This window comes from Chanodichthys erythropterus, chromosome 9 (assembly GCF_024489055.1).
Source record: "Chanodichthys erythropterus isolate Z2021 chromosome 9, ASM2448905v1, whole genome shotgun sequence".
Taxonomy (NCBI): domain Eukaryota; kingdom Metazoa; phylum Chordata; class Actinopteri; order Cypriniformes; family Xenocyprididae; genus Chanodichthys; species Chanodichthys erythropterus.
Window position 1 is genome coordinate 8,878,862 of NC_090229.1, and position 15,545 is coordinate 8,894,406.

Below are 15,545 nucleotides of genomic sequence, written 5' to 3' on the forward strand. Positions count from 1 at the left end.
AGTACCTTTATGGATCTTGAGAGAGAAAATGTCATTGCTCCCTATGAAGGCCTCACAGAGCCATCGGAATTCAACAAAAATATCTTAATTTGCGTTCCAAAGATGAATGAAGGTCTTACGGGTGTGGGACGGCATGAGGGTGAGTAATAAATGACAGAATTTTCATTTTTGGGTGAACTAACCCTTTAACAACTACCTTACTAGCTATTAATAAGCAGTAATTAAGAGTTTGAGACAAAAGTTGTAGTTAATAGTTAGTTAAAATTGAGAATTGGACCCTAAACTAAAGTGTTTTTGTTGCTGTTGTTGTTTTTTTTTTAAATAAATAAATAGTTTTATTCAGCGAGGGCACAATAAATTGATCAAAAGTCATTTTGTGTGTTAAATATTCTATTTCAAGTAAATGCTGTTCTTTTCAACTTTCTATTCATCAAAGAAACAAAAATATTAAGCAGCACAACTGTTTTCAACATTGATAATAATAATAAATGTTCTTTGAGCAGCAAATCATCATATTAGAATGATTTCTGACCGATCATGAGAGACAAGACTAATTTGAAAGTTCACAAATTAAATTATTATAAATATTATTATAAACAAAGTTACTGTTTTCTTGGTATTTTTCACAGTACAAAAGGCCTCTTTAGTTGTTGATCTAGAGTACATCTGTTTTACTTGAGTTAAATTTTAGAAAAATAAGTCAAGTAAGATTTGAACCCATTGATTTCTCACACCTAAAGCAAGAAACACTTTTTTTCTCAGAATGTGATAACTGATACATTCAACTCCTAGAATCGCTTCTAGTTCTTGCAATTTCTTTGTCTTAATAAAATTCAACTTTTACCTCCTTCCTCATTCTCCTCCACTTTCCCCCCTCTCTTCTCACTTCAAGAGGGACTAACAGAAACAAAGTAAACAAAGCTATTTATAACCGCTCGCTGCCTCTCAAGTGGCTGAATGTACCACACTGTACACAACACAGATAGAGGGGGATGCTGGAGAGAGAAGAGGACAAATGAGGAACGGAGAGCGGGAATGGGTGGTGTCTTCTTTAGATATGTTGGGAATAACTAACACGACCTAATTCCCAAAACAATAAATTAGGTGGATGGTAAAACTACATTAGGAGCTCTGTGTGTAGGCGCTCGACTGTAGCTGAATAATTTAACGAATAATGTGTGGTGTTTTAAACTTATCATGGAAGTAAACAGTTCTTTTTATTTTTGGCTAAAGGAATGTGCAGTCATCTGAGCAGTAGCTAATCCGGCCTGCATCATGACCTCGTAACTTTTACCCTCCCGCATAATGTCTTTGTGTTTTCTCTGCTTTTCTAACCAATAAAGACAGAAAAATCATCATGCAGATCTTGTCTATACAGCAACCATTTATATTGACCCTGTCTGTCGGTGTCCAAAAAATGCAAAAAAGCACCATAAAATCATAAAAGTGGTTCATATTACTATTCTCTAGTATTATTTATAATGTATTATATTGAATGAACTCTTTTAATATATATTTTTTTAACTTAAATATATTCTAATTTCTTTCAGTTTTTTAAGTTCAAGTTTTACGTCTAATATTTATATTAATAATAGTAATAATAGTTTTAGTTAGACTGAAATTTGAATCATTATTTGTTGAAAATCTTCTTCTTCATTAGCACTAAAATCTCATTTATGTTCCTCTTCAAAAATGACCAGGTTTGATATCATTGGTTCTCAAAATATGGTAAACAATGACTTAAAGGGTTAGTTCACCCAAAAATCAAAATTCTGTCATTAATTATACACCAAACCCAAAAGACTTTCGTTCATCTTCGGAAACACTAATGAAGATCTTTTTGATGAAATCAGAGCTTTCTCTCCCTCTATAGACAGCTATGCGACTACCAACTTCAAAAAGTTCATAAAGAGATCGTAAAACTAGTCAATATGATTTGAGCAGTTTAGAGACTTGAGAGGCTTTTTCACATATAAACATTGATCAGCGAACATGAACAGAAGCTCAGTTGCGAACATGAACAAAAGCTCAAACGTGCTGCGTAACTCATTGGTTCTCGCGCGTCATTTCAGTCTAAGCTATTGTATGACTTCAAAAGACTAAATTTAGCACATATGGCACATACTTTTGTGACACTTTCATGTTGTTTTATAAAAAAAAGTGTGAAGATTTAATGAAGTCCATTTAGTTTTTTAAAGCAGCTTTTTGAAGTTATAAAGCCCACAGCCAGCAAGCCAAAGACGACTGTGGTGAGGGCGAAAAAAAACTCATGAAGACAAAACTTCTTAAAGGGAACCACACTTATATACTTGTATGGGTTTGGAACAAAACAAGGGTCAATAAATGATGACAGAATTTGTAATTTTGGATGAACGATTGCTTGAAATCTCAAGACTGGTAACTGGAGGGTTGCTGGTTCAATCCCTGCAAGGAGCAAACCTCAAGCAATCATTATTTTGCCCTTTGAGAAATCCACTTAACCCCAGGGGTTGTCTCTCTAATAAGTGTGCGGTATGTCACTTTGGATAATCATCTGCTTAATGACTGCTTACTTATTGAAGCATGTGCATTCTGCTCTGTATCTGCTCTTAATCCTCAGGCGGAGTCAGAGGGATTCTCCCATTTCCACCTCTACGTGTGTGCCGCCTTCCTCATCAAATGGCGTAAAGAGATCCTCTCCATGGTGGACTTTCAGGTACCGTCATGTTTCCACGTTTCATGCATGTCACGGCCGCTTCTTGAATAACGTGACCGTCTGCATGTGTGCCGAGCACTTCCCACACATGCACGCATCACTTGAAAGCGTCCCGGCCGTCACTTATCCCAAGACTATCGGAATAATTGGCCCTCCAGTGGAGCAGCCTCTGCTGTAACTGAATTTCACAGGCCAGAGGATTCACCACACCTCAGCGACCACAAAACGAGAACGTTCTGTTATTCGCCCCCATTCTCGCTCTTTTTCAAAGTATCTCCACGCATCAGCTCCGTCTCTGATTCTCTCGTTTATTATTTGCCTCATTGTCAGGTCGGGTAGTGAAGGGTTTGATGAACAGCTATTTGAGCACGAGTTCATACTCAGGCTGTCAGTGGATTAAAATAATCACATTTAATCATCTATGGACTGAATCATTTGATTGTTTAAAACTTTTATTTATTTTTTTTGTTGTTGAGGAAATCTGTCGTAGTGTTCATGTGAAATTTCTTAAAAATATTTAAGACTAAAATTATTAATATTAATTAAAATTAAATATAGTAATCATAATTTGTGTTAATATATTTTATTAAGATAAATAGTTTAGTCTAAAATATTTTAAGAATTAGATTTAGAATTAGTCTTAGATTTTTGCACCACACTCAATAAATATATATATTTTTTTCTCACCAAACATCAAAGATGTTGATGTTGCTACAGTCTTCTGGTGCTTTAACCGTACATAAGAGCACATTGAGGGTGAGTTTCACTTGTAGGTGATATTTCAGACTTGTTGAGCTTTGATAGTTATTAATTTACTCCATACAAAGACTGCAAATATCCCATCTGGATTTGATTTATTAATAAATTGCTGAGGTGTTTCTTCATTATTTACAGATAAATTAACTTCTGTTTACAGGATAGTTGTGCCTGAGAATTGAACAAAGACACCTGTGCTTTTGCAAAGTGTTTATAAATCACACAAAACTAAACTAATCTATTGTTGGTGTCATTTTAAGTCAATTTAACCATGTTAAACCTCTTTAATCAGTCTCTTAATGGATTATTTCAGTGTTTCTCAAACTGGGGTACGTGAGGTGATAAAAAGAGGTACACGAACAAAATGCGGAGTAGTTAATTTAACTCTACCATACCTTAAAATAATATTAAAACCGAGCTTGCATTTCTAACTGGCAAAATGTCGTAAATCCAGTACATTTAATTAAATTTAACTTATCGTTTGCAGTCAAAAATGACTGTATCCACACAAGCAGCATGCATATGATAGATTGTGTGCAGTCTGCTGCCTTAAATCGTTCTCGACAATGCACCTTTTGTAAAAGTGGGGATTTAGCACTTGCATGAAGAACAAATATAGACACACATAGTGGATTTATATCAATTTAAGACTCAAACTTTCTTCGATACAAAAACATACCTTGTGTGAGTTCTTTTATTTAATGATGATAACGAGGAAGAATGCAATTGTACCCACATATTCACAAAACGTGCATTATTATACAACAGGTCAAAAAACAAAACGTACATTTTAAACACAGTACTGTCAGTATTTACTTTATTTTGCAACGAAAAATATTTCTAACAAAAACCAGAGCAGAACTACAACACTCGAATGCGGCTTTGAACGAATCGTGAGAGTCAATGATTCATTCACAGCCACTTGCTTCGTTACTGAATGAATGACTCGATGACTCACTCATAAAAACAGTGACTTGCTGCCACCTACTGGCAGTTTTAGTTTAATATTTAAAAGTATCACTTCGTTTTACCATCATTGCATATTTCTTTATTAAACACTTTTTTATTTAAAACATTATTTATTTTATAAAGTTATTTAAAACGTAAAAAAAATTTTATAAACGTAAAAATATGCATTGGAAAGTCAATTTAGGGGGTAAATATTGTCCCTTAATTGAAAAGGTGTGACTGCAGTTGAACTGGAAGAGAGGGGGTACGCAGAAGGATGGGAATCCCTTTAGGGGTACTGCACACTAAAAAGTTTGAGAACCACTGGATTAGTTCACTCAAATGAAAATTACCCCAAGATTTACTCACCCTCAAGTCATCCTAGGTATATATGACTTTTCTTCTTTCTATTGAACACAGAGAAATATTAATAAATATCCTGACGCATCCAAGCTTTATAATGGCAGATCAATGAGTATGAGCTGAAGAAAGTGCCTCCATCCACATCCATCCATCATAAACGTACTCCACACGGCTCCTGGGTGTTAATAAAGGCCTTCTGAAGCAAAGCGATGCATTTTGTGTAAAAAAAAAAAAAATTAAAATATCTAGCTTCCGCCAGACCGCCTTCCATATTCTACTTAAGAAGAAAGTGTAAAACTCTCACAGTTCAAAATGCTTACGCTATGTCCTACTCCTTCCCTATTCAACTTATGGAAATAACTTAACTGATGTAACGGCAGTTTACACTTTCACAATGCACTACGAGAGTCACATGCCGAATGAATTCCCGCGTCTGACCGGAAGATGCCGTCTGCAGCTGAATCATCCTTCCATCTGTTTTCCAAACCGCTGGTTCAATGTGGCTACAGTGTAATATCATACTGGTATAAATTCCCTTTTAATTGATTATTACTTTGTTTAATTAAGGTTTATACATAGTTTCCATGAGTACAAGATAAATCTTTTCATCTTACTGCTGGAGCTGCCAGAATTCACTCACTGGTTTTCATTCACTCCCTCAAGTGGACTGTATTATGGCTCGTTTCCACTGAGCGGTACGGTACAGTACGGTACGATTTGGAACGGTAAACCCTGAAAAGGCTTGCGTTTCCACCGGCAACAGTACCTTTACTTGATAGGCATGGTGTATGCCGGAAAGTAATGATCGATGCCATTCTCGCACGAAGAAGAAAAGCAACACAGCAAATAACAATGGATACAGCAGCTTCTCAGCATGTGGCTGTCTGTCACAAGACATTAGGTGTTTCACAATACCAAGTATGCAAAGTTCATACTTGCGTCCTTGGTAGTTCACACCGATCACCAAGCCTCCATAGCGGAGGAGAAAACCTGCGTAATTTAAAAACTACTTTATTGTGTCATGAAATGTAGTTTTAAAAGTTTTTCAGGAGAGAATGTAGTTGTTTAAAGCTCAAATCTGTGGTTTATTTATAAAGTTAGGGGCTATTTGAAAATTTAATTTTATGTTGTCAGAGTTGCGGGTTTTCAGGGTGCTCAGTGCTAATGTACCCAGCCGAGAGCAGCTGTACCTCGGCTAGTCCTTCTGACTTAGATGTCTCTGTAGTGGTTAAACATGAGATACCATTTGTCTTGTGTATATCAGGCAATCTTTGGTCTCATGAATTTATAATTTGTTCCCGGGCAAGTTGTTTTAGCTGAGGGCAACGTGAAGTTTCATAACTTTATATATTTATTTAACTTTACTGGTGTTACTAGAGCGCTGACTTTGTACATTTGACTGAATTGTTTGCTTGTCTTTATTTCTTATTGTATAGCTTTTTATACTTTTATGATGGCTATTATTGATAATTAAAACTGAATTTTCAAAAAAAAAGACGGTTGTTTTGTCTTATTTCATTTTATTGTAGGCTACATACAGTGAAGATAATCAGAGTACATATTCACATATAGCCTGAACCACACATTAATAGGTTTCATTCTTTTTTCTTTTTTTTTTTTAAAGAAAATGAAAATAGGCAGGGTTGTTGTATATTTTGTTTTGTTATATAGCCTACATGAAGTGAAGATGACCAATGCATGCATTGCCTGAACCGCATTTGTCTGGTGCCTCTTGTGTTGTCATTCCCCTTGTAGCACGCACAAATGACGATTCTCTGTCAACCAATCAACGTTCTGCAGTGAGTGTAGCTCCACTCTTTTGAGACCAGTACTGTTGGTACTATTGTGCTTGGTACCCCAATGGAAGGGTCCCAAAAAGGTGGTGAAGTACGTTCGGAATTAGGGAACCATTCACAACTTTTGACAATGGAAACAGCAAAAATTGCGTACCGTACAGAACTGTACTGAACCGTACCGCTCAGTGGAAACGAGCCATTAGTGGAATAATGTAGGGAATAGCGAATGAGGGTATGGGGAGCGATTTCCAACACAGCCTTAGTTTATATTCATGCTCACACATGTGATGTAATGCCAGACTATTCGGTCAATATATATAGGCTGCTGTGATGAGCTCAATTTTTTTTATTTATTTATTTTTTATCCCAAAGCTCAAAGGCAGTTAGCAACTTGAAAATCAATGTTTTTCAGCATATATGTACTGCACCAAAATTCCCTGACCGAAGAACCCGAGATCTGATCTTACACAGAGTGAAGCTGATTACGATAGATCTGTTCTTGTGCACTTACAGCAGCTGTAGATGGTGGAAAGCTCACATACACACACACACACACACGCTAAACACACAAGCAGTGACCTAAGAGCAGCGCCAATCATGAATCACATTATCCTAACATTGTAATCATGCCGTGATTACAAGCATTTCCAGTTGAGAACCGTAAAAACGCATTCCAAAGAATAGGTAATAGCCAGGAAACAGTCATTTTTTAAAGGTGGAAGGCTGATATACCAGCAGAGCTCTTTAAAAGCCACTAAATGATCCATTTTATAAAATGTGTTTTTGTCTTTTCAGAGCCTGCTAATGCTCCTGCAGAACCTTCCCACAATACACTGGGGTAATGAAGAAGTGGGTTTACTACTGGCAGAGGCCTACAGACTCAAATACATGTTCGCTGATGCTCCGAGCCACTACAAGAGATGAGAACCCATAACCGGACCACAACGAGACTCCGCAAACTCAGACGATGATCTGACCTAACAACGACACTTCTTCACTCAGTTTAATCTGACGCCGTGAAGTTGGAGCTCACCAATATTCGCCAGTGACGTCAAATTTGTGTCATCGTCTGTTACAATTCACAATCAAGAATGAGATGGAGTAAACAACCACGAAAAAACAGATATTTTGGAAAAAAAACCCTGCAATCTTGTTGGTTGACAGTTCAATTTGCCTGCAGATGACTTCAGAAGATAACTGACAATGAGATGCCAAGAGCTAAGGAAAGAAAAACGCTTATGTGAGCGTATCAGAATAAAACGGAACGACATGACATACTAGCGGTTTGTTTTTTCTGAAGGCTTCCCTGCATCTTATTTCATTTGTTACCTCAGATGTGGAGAAACCATCTCTCGTTTTTATTTTGTGGCAGATCTTTTTTCCCCCCCCCCAGCCGATGTTCTCTTGTTTTGTGTTATTAGACCATAATGTGATCTCCTCGGACCTTTTGCTCATTGCGACATTGATTGTACCACACGCAGGTACACGGGTCGATTCCCGTCCGTAATCACTCAGAGACGGTGTTATTAAAGCCCTGCAATACATGAAACTATGGCAGCCGTAAAGGGTCATTTCTCAAGAGACGCAGCCAACCATTACGGATTCGAAGAATCAATATGCAACCTCCAGAAGATGTGTTTGGGTTTGTTTTCAGGTTATGTTTATTAGAATCATAAGACTGTGAATTTTAACAATCAAAACATGAGAATCTAATCTTTTAAAGTGGCTTTGTATGCATATGAAGCTCTTGCACAATTATTTCTTAGAAAATGGGTACTTTTAGAGCTTTGGTATAAGCGTTCGATTACTACTGAGGTAACGTTTCAGCCAAGACGGCAGTGAAATATTAATGTTGCTTTATAAAGAATGAATCAGTGTGATATGAGGACACAGGACTGGAGTCATATTGAAAGAAACCTACTGACTTAAAGGGTTAGTTCACCCAAAAATGAAAATGAATTACGCACCCTCATGTCATTCCAAACCTGTAAGACCTTGGTTCATCTTCAAAACACACATTCAGATATTGTTTTTTTTACGAAATCCAAGAGTTTAAAAAAAAAAAAAAATCTTTTATCCCCAATAGAAAGCAATGTAATTACCATTTCTACTACCCTGAAATTGTTGAATAAAGTTATTTTTGTTTAGCTAAAGTATTCTCGTCACTTCATAACATTAAGGTTGAACCACTGTAGTCACTTTGACTATTTTAACAATGTCTTAACTACTTTTCTGGACCTTGAATGATGGCAATTATGTTGCTTTCTTTTGGGAATAAAAAAAAAAACCCCTTGGATTTGATCAAAAATATCTTAATTTGTGTTCTGAAGATGAACAAAGGTCTAACAAGTTTGGAACAACATGGGAGTGAGTAATTCATTTCATTTTTGTGTGAACTAACCCTTTAAAGAGACGGACTGAAGGGTTTTGGTTTTCACTGTGTGGTACTGAAGCGTGGATGGGTAATACCTAGCGGACACGCTTCAAGCAGCACAAATCATAATCTTAAATACTGCTGAAGAACAGTAGATGAAGTCTCAAACCACTGTGAAAAGGCATCTACCATTCGCACGTCCATTTAATCTCCCAGGGCAACCAAATTATGCAGATGTTTATGCTAATCAGATGTAGATGATCTGATTATCTCCCTTGTCCCTTTGAACCCTTGTTTCACCTCTCGGTATATTTATTACCTCCGGCTGATTCGTTTTGATTGGTGATTAATTGTTCAAGTTCTGGATCTTTCCAAAGTAGATGTGTGATCTTTATAAATTGGTGTGTAATGCGAAATGATTTTCTCTGACTTAACGGAAGCAAATATTTTCATTAATCATTTCGTATAACTTGGACCAAAACCCTGCATGGATAATCTGAATAATAAATTAAATAAGTGTCTTTCTGCTTTAATTATTGAAGCAAATGGAGGATATTGATTAGAGGAAGGTGTCAGAATCAGTTAAAAGTTATGCTGTTGAACTTCTAGCTCAGCGCTGTGGAGGATTTGGAGTTTGCTGATGTTTAACGCTTGAATAATGTACATTTTGTCGGCTCACTGTCCTTATTCATCTGTCAGTGACATTTGAAACCACCTGCGCCGTACGGTCTTGCTGTTACAATCTATTTTTGATGAAGCATTTGCAGTGCTGCACTCTTATTTTGAAGTAAACTGGAATGTATTTCTTTTTCTTTAGGTTTATGTCTTTGCATAGTTTAATGAGCTGATATTCACTCCAGAGATAATTAGTTTGCTCGTCACCCCTTTAAAGTGCGCTAATGAAAGGGTGACTTATTGTCGAGGGTTGACATCGCTGACCCTGGTGAGGAGATGAGGCAGTAATTATTCATGAGATGCATTGAGTGAACCTACAGTTCCCAGTTTTAGTCTTTTGAATGACATGAAAGTTTGAATTGACTGTAATAATGAATCTGTTGTTCTGTTAAAACTTGTTTAAGTCAACATGAAATCAAAATGGACACCACTTTCTTAATACATATTGCTGGTCTTATTGTTCATTAGTGTACATTGAGATTTGGCCTTCATAATCTTCATCACTGCCTCTGAAACACTTTTTCTTTTCTGCTGATGTCACCTTAAGACAATGGATCAAGTTAACCAATAACCATAAAGATGCCCTTGAGGGTGAATTTGACCATCAGGCTCCATGTCCGGCTCTTAAAATGTGGGTGCTGGTCTTTTACAGAGACTTATCACCCTTTTTCAATGTCTAATCAAAATGTTTTATCTTGCTCTAGTTAATCAAAAAAGTATTTCTTAACCAGTTATTGCTGAGCCAAGTACTGTACACTACAATTCAAAAGTGTGGGGTTGGAAAGATTTGTTTTTAATGTTTTTGAAAGAAGTCTCTTATGCTCACAAAGGCTGCATTTATTTGATCAGAAACATAGTAAAATTAGTAATATTGTGAAATATTATTATAATTTACAAACATGTTTCTATTTTTCAAATGCAATTAATTCCTGTAATGGCAAAGTCTTCAGTGTCACATGATCCTTCAGAAATTATTCTAATATGTTGATCTGGTGATCAATAAACATTTATTTTCAGGGCTTGACATTAACATTTTAGCTCACGAAAATTACTAGCCACTCAGCATTTTCACTGGACACAATTTTGACATTGATACCACAAGGAAAACCTGCCATATAGATATTTTTAATAGTATTTAAAAATTTGGCATCGGGTATATTAGGCTGCTGTCACTTTAAGACCTGACGCATGGATCCATTATACTGTTACACACGCGCTTTCTTTCTCAACTGTTTACGTTCACTTAAAACATGACTGACTGTGTTTGCGTGAATACTCACCAAGACCGGCATTTTGACATTATTTTGTGTGTATTTGACTGTTTAAGCACAATAAGCAGCGAAAAAGAACTCAATTTAGTACCGAGAGGCGGCTTTATGTGCGCGTACTTTGGGAGTGAGAAAAAATCTACAGGAATAAATAAAATTATGCACAGTACAGCAACACTACATTGCACTTAGTTTTGTACTTTAGATGCCTTTTTAAAAGACTACAATTAAAAAAATGTATATATTATATATAAAATTTAACCTGCCAAAGTGGCTAGTAGGAGTGACCAATGCTGAAATCCACACTCATTTGGCGGGTTGGTGGTTGTTAATGTCAAGCCCTGTTTATTATTATCTTTGTTGAAAATGTTTTGCTGCGTAAGATTTTTGTGAAAGCCATGATACTTTTTTTTCCAGGATTCGTTGATGAATAGAAAAAGTTCAAAAGAACAGCATTTATTTGAAATATAACTGTTGTAACATTAAAAATCTCTTCATTTTTGATCAATTTAATGCATCCTTGCTGCATAAAAGTATTAATGTCCTTCACTTCTGAACACTAGTGTGTATACTTTAAAAGCAATTTTCTTTCATTTCAATTGGAGAACCTACTGTATAAAGCTCCCAGCCAATACAATGGCTTTATTGAGGAAGGAGGATATGATTCTGCAGTAGTTCAGCATCTCGCATGATGATGCAGACAATGTTTCAGGGGCAGAGTAGTCCTTCACAATCCACTGAAAACTCGCATTCAGCTTCATTCTGGTGCAGTATGTAATGATTACTTTCCATCATATAATCAATTCCTGATAGATAAAATATTAACGTCCCACCCTGCATTTTGTTCTGGAATATTCTGTTCCACTTAAATTGGTTGCAAATGCCATTTCATGTTGACTTTTACACTTCTGGGCATCTTTCATCGTGAATGTTTTAAACAGTTTGAATTTCTCAGACACATCTTGATTGTATTACATCTATTGCCTTTTCCTGTATGTGCATTCATACTTTGTTTTCGGAAATACACATTAAACCACAGGTTTTTGATTATTTCATCTGCCTATGGTACAAACGATGAGTATTTTCTTATTGTGAATCTTAGGCCCCGTTTACACTGGTATTAAGAAGCATTTTTCGACCAATTCCAGAGGTAGTCGAAAACTCGATTCGATTGCTTTCGTAGTGTAGATGCTCATGTGGTCGAATGCGTTCAAACAGACACAAAAGACTCTCTAGCCTGTGTAAACGCTATGGGAAGCTAGCCAGATGGGATTTAAACTTTGTCAGCTGAAGATCCAAGTTTGGTTTAAAGATGAAAAAGGTACCAAGCACAATGTTCTCTCACCATTCACACACTCACCAAGCTGATGCTTTTCTGTTTTTCTGTTATCATCTTTTATTTGTCCATTACATCGAAAGATCTGAAAAAGCCCATACATTTACCCACCCATAGCCCCTCCCTTTAAAGAAATCAGGTCAGAAGTCTACTTGTGATCCGATCAACCAAAACGCATCTTAATACCAGGTGGAAACAGGTCCTTACTCATGTTGTTCATGATTTCATGTTTTTTTTTATTGTTGTTGTTGTTGTTTTTACTTTGTTCTGGCCTTTTTATTTTGAGCGAGTCGACTGTGGTTGGTAGACTTGATGTTTTTTTCCTTTGTTTTATTTCGTTCCCTTTTTTTAAAAAAAGAAAAGGTGTGCGCCCTGCCAGTACGGCCACCATGTCTATTTATAGACATGTCCTCTGTCTTAAGTTATTTGTCTCCTTCCAGTGACTTGTCCTGGGATTTCCTGCTCTTTCCTTCTCTCCATTTTGGGCACTCTGCTTGACATCATTCCTCCTTTCATTTATCCATTCTATCCATCGGGGCTGTGTTTGAAAGATATGCTTTGGTTCTTTTTTTGATTTATTCAAAATGTACTCTATAATTTTAGGATCAAATATTTGCCTTCGGTCTGCAAATAGAAATGGTGCTTCTCCTTGTATTAGTTATTCTACTTGTGGAGAGAGTTTTTTTTTTCTTTCTTTTCTTTTTTCCTCAGTTTTATGATAATGTAGATGTGGAAGAACAGTACTGTGGTTTATGCGGCTCATAGCATCATGATTGTGTTCACAGTTTGCAATGCAAATGAGTCTCTGTAGCAGCTTCATGGTGAGTCCTGATGCCAGATCTCTGTTGTTCTTTTATTTGTGTTGTTTTCCCCTCTGCGTAAAATGCCAAAATCCTTGAGTCACTGGGTTCTTCTTGCTTAATCAGTGCTTTTGTAGTCCACGCTGCTTTTAGCCTTAAAGAAAAGAGGAAACGTGGGAGTATTCTGCTGTATGTTTGATTTTTGGATTCTATTAAACTGTTGCTACTCTGTTTTAATTCCATTATTGTGTGTGTGTGCGCGCGCATGTGAAGAATGACCGCGTCCTCTTGATGAGTCCAGGCAGCTGACGCTCGGAAGCGCCCTGTGGAAATGTCAGCTGTAATTAGCGCTTGTTAAGCAAATGGCAGGGTTAATGACCTCGTCGTCTCCCTGCCCACAGCCACAGTCTGTTGACTGTTGACTGACTGCGACCGAACCGGCATTAAACATTTATTATTCAATTTGACCGTTCCGTCCAAGGTGTTGATGGCCATTCCAGGATGCTGCGAATTTCGGGGGGAATTATGGGACATTATAACAGCTAATTGAGCCGTTTGGCGTTTATTTTTAGCCATCTTGTCAGACATCAGGACACTTACGGGGGAAAGAAACCAAAGGACAAAAGGTGATTTCACAGCCACGCCGATATTGGGTGACAAGTAAGTCCATAGAGGGAGTGTACTGAGAGAGAGTACACTGACGGACTGGCAGGGAAAGTGTTTTGGGGCCTCTGCGGTGCACTGTCCTCATGAGAAATGACGAGGGGAGATTTTTAAATGAGTCATTTTGAATTATGTGAAATGTTTGGCCTTTACATGTCAGCAGCTTTCTGCTTTAGGGGGATCTATGTTGGAGCGTACCGAAGGTAACGGCACGCAACCAACGGGGCACAGTGACAGAGCAACGCAAGCTTTGGTTAAAGGGGTAGGGTTTTTTTTGTTTAGGCAGTAACCCTTTTAACTGTGGTAAAAGCACTGGGATGCACAGCCTTGAATGGCGTATTGCTTTTATAAAAGGGTAGAATAAAAGAAAAAATGCAAATGTGCAATAAATAATTGCATTTATTATTAATAACCACATTATGATTTTGTAATGTGTGTCATTATCCTCACTGCTGGCTAATTACAGCAACATAAAGATTGGTTTTAAGGGTTTTAGGGGGAGTCAACCTACAGTGTATGAATGGCTTACTAATAATAATTGAATGGCTCTCTGCAATAACTGATTCTGGTTGATCAGTTGCAGCATTCTCTCATTAAGAAATATGTATTTCTGACTGCTTATCCAGCTACCAATGTCCTACATACCCATCTTTTTATGTTTCTCTCGTATCTCAAGGAACAAGAAACTGGTAAGAGATACAAAGACTTGGATGTGAAAGAACTTTAAAAAGAGAGTAACGTTTTTTAAGTAACTTTTTTCAGATTATTAATAATAATATCTAAATTAATACTGTTTTGTTGTTCCTAGGCCAAATTTCTCCATGCAGTAATGAACTATTCTTTTAAAGAGAGAGATGTATATTAAGCTGTAATTTATTTAGTACCATTATAGGTCAGCCGGTTAAAGGTACAATGTGTGATATTTTTTTCCGCTAGAGGTCGCTAGATTATTAACTTTACTGTAGTATGAAGCAGAGCAGGACCGAGTTTTGTGGGAGCTGAACGAGGAGCTGGAGCGATTGATCAACACACGCCTCACGAGCAGCGGGACTTTTATTATGACACAGTCGCCGGCGCCGCTTCCACTTTTCCGGTCATGAGTTTACGGGAGCTGTCCTTGTGGACAGAACCAGCGGCAGATGGTAAACAGTAATTATGTTCCATAAATAAGTAACACAATCCACCATAAAACGTGCAAGAAGTAAATAAGGAACTGCTTGAAGCAAGCTAGTGGTTTGCTGGACGCTAGACACTACTTCCGCATTTGTCCACGGCACTGTTGTCATGTGGTTTCTACGTCAGTAAAGGCGGTAACAAAGGTAACTGACGTCATTGACAGGCGACTGCACTGCCCCATGTCACTGTTTAGAATGGGAATTTAATGATTTACAAGTAGTTGAAAACATTAGAGATATTGTTTGTAATAAGCTGGACAAAATATATGACAATAGCCTTGTGGTTTTTGGATATTTTACTGCAAAAATTTTACATATTGTACCTTTAAAGACGCACAGCTAAAGTAGTTCCAGGCAGGTCTTGACCGCATTACAGTTCCATATCACTTCACCAAATTATTTCAGTTCTTTCAAACAGCCTACGACAGCAAAAGCAAATACGTATAGCAAACAATAGGATAAAAACGACAAATTAGTGTCATGTTTTTTGCCACAAAATACGATTTATTATATCCTGAAAGGTCATACATACTCTTTCTTGCACTTTCTCTCTCTCTCATTTAGATGCACACGCGCACAGAAACATGTTGTCAGCGCTGCTCTGACGAATTAATCAGTAAAATAGTCTAGCAACTTAAAAGCTACATGACATTTCTCACCAGCGAGTTAATAACGGTGCGGTTCGTGAGGTAGATA

At 37.1% G+C, this 15,545-nt stretch overlaps 1 protein-coding gene across 7 annotated transcripts in view; it reads left to right on the forward strand.

Annotated features, from left to right (window-relative positions):
* The window catches only part of tbc1d22b (TBC1 domain family, member 22B), an 81,978-nt gene extending 68,742 nt beyond the window's left edge, over positions 1-13,236 (forward strand). For all 7 annotated transcript variants that reach the window (XM_067394472.1, XM_067394466.1, XM_067394469.1 and 4 more), the window contains 2 exons: positions 2,600-2,695; positions 7,354-13,236. In XM_067394472.1, the coding sequence (XP_067250573.1) occupies positions 2,600-2,695; positions 7,354-7,482 (225 nt within the window). In that variant the 3' untranslated portion in view covers positions 7,483-13,236. The remainder of the gene's footprint in view (positions 1-2,599; positions 2,696-7,353) is intronic.
* Positions 13,237-15,545: the final 2,309 nt, after the last annotated feature.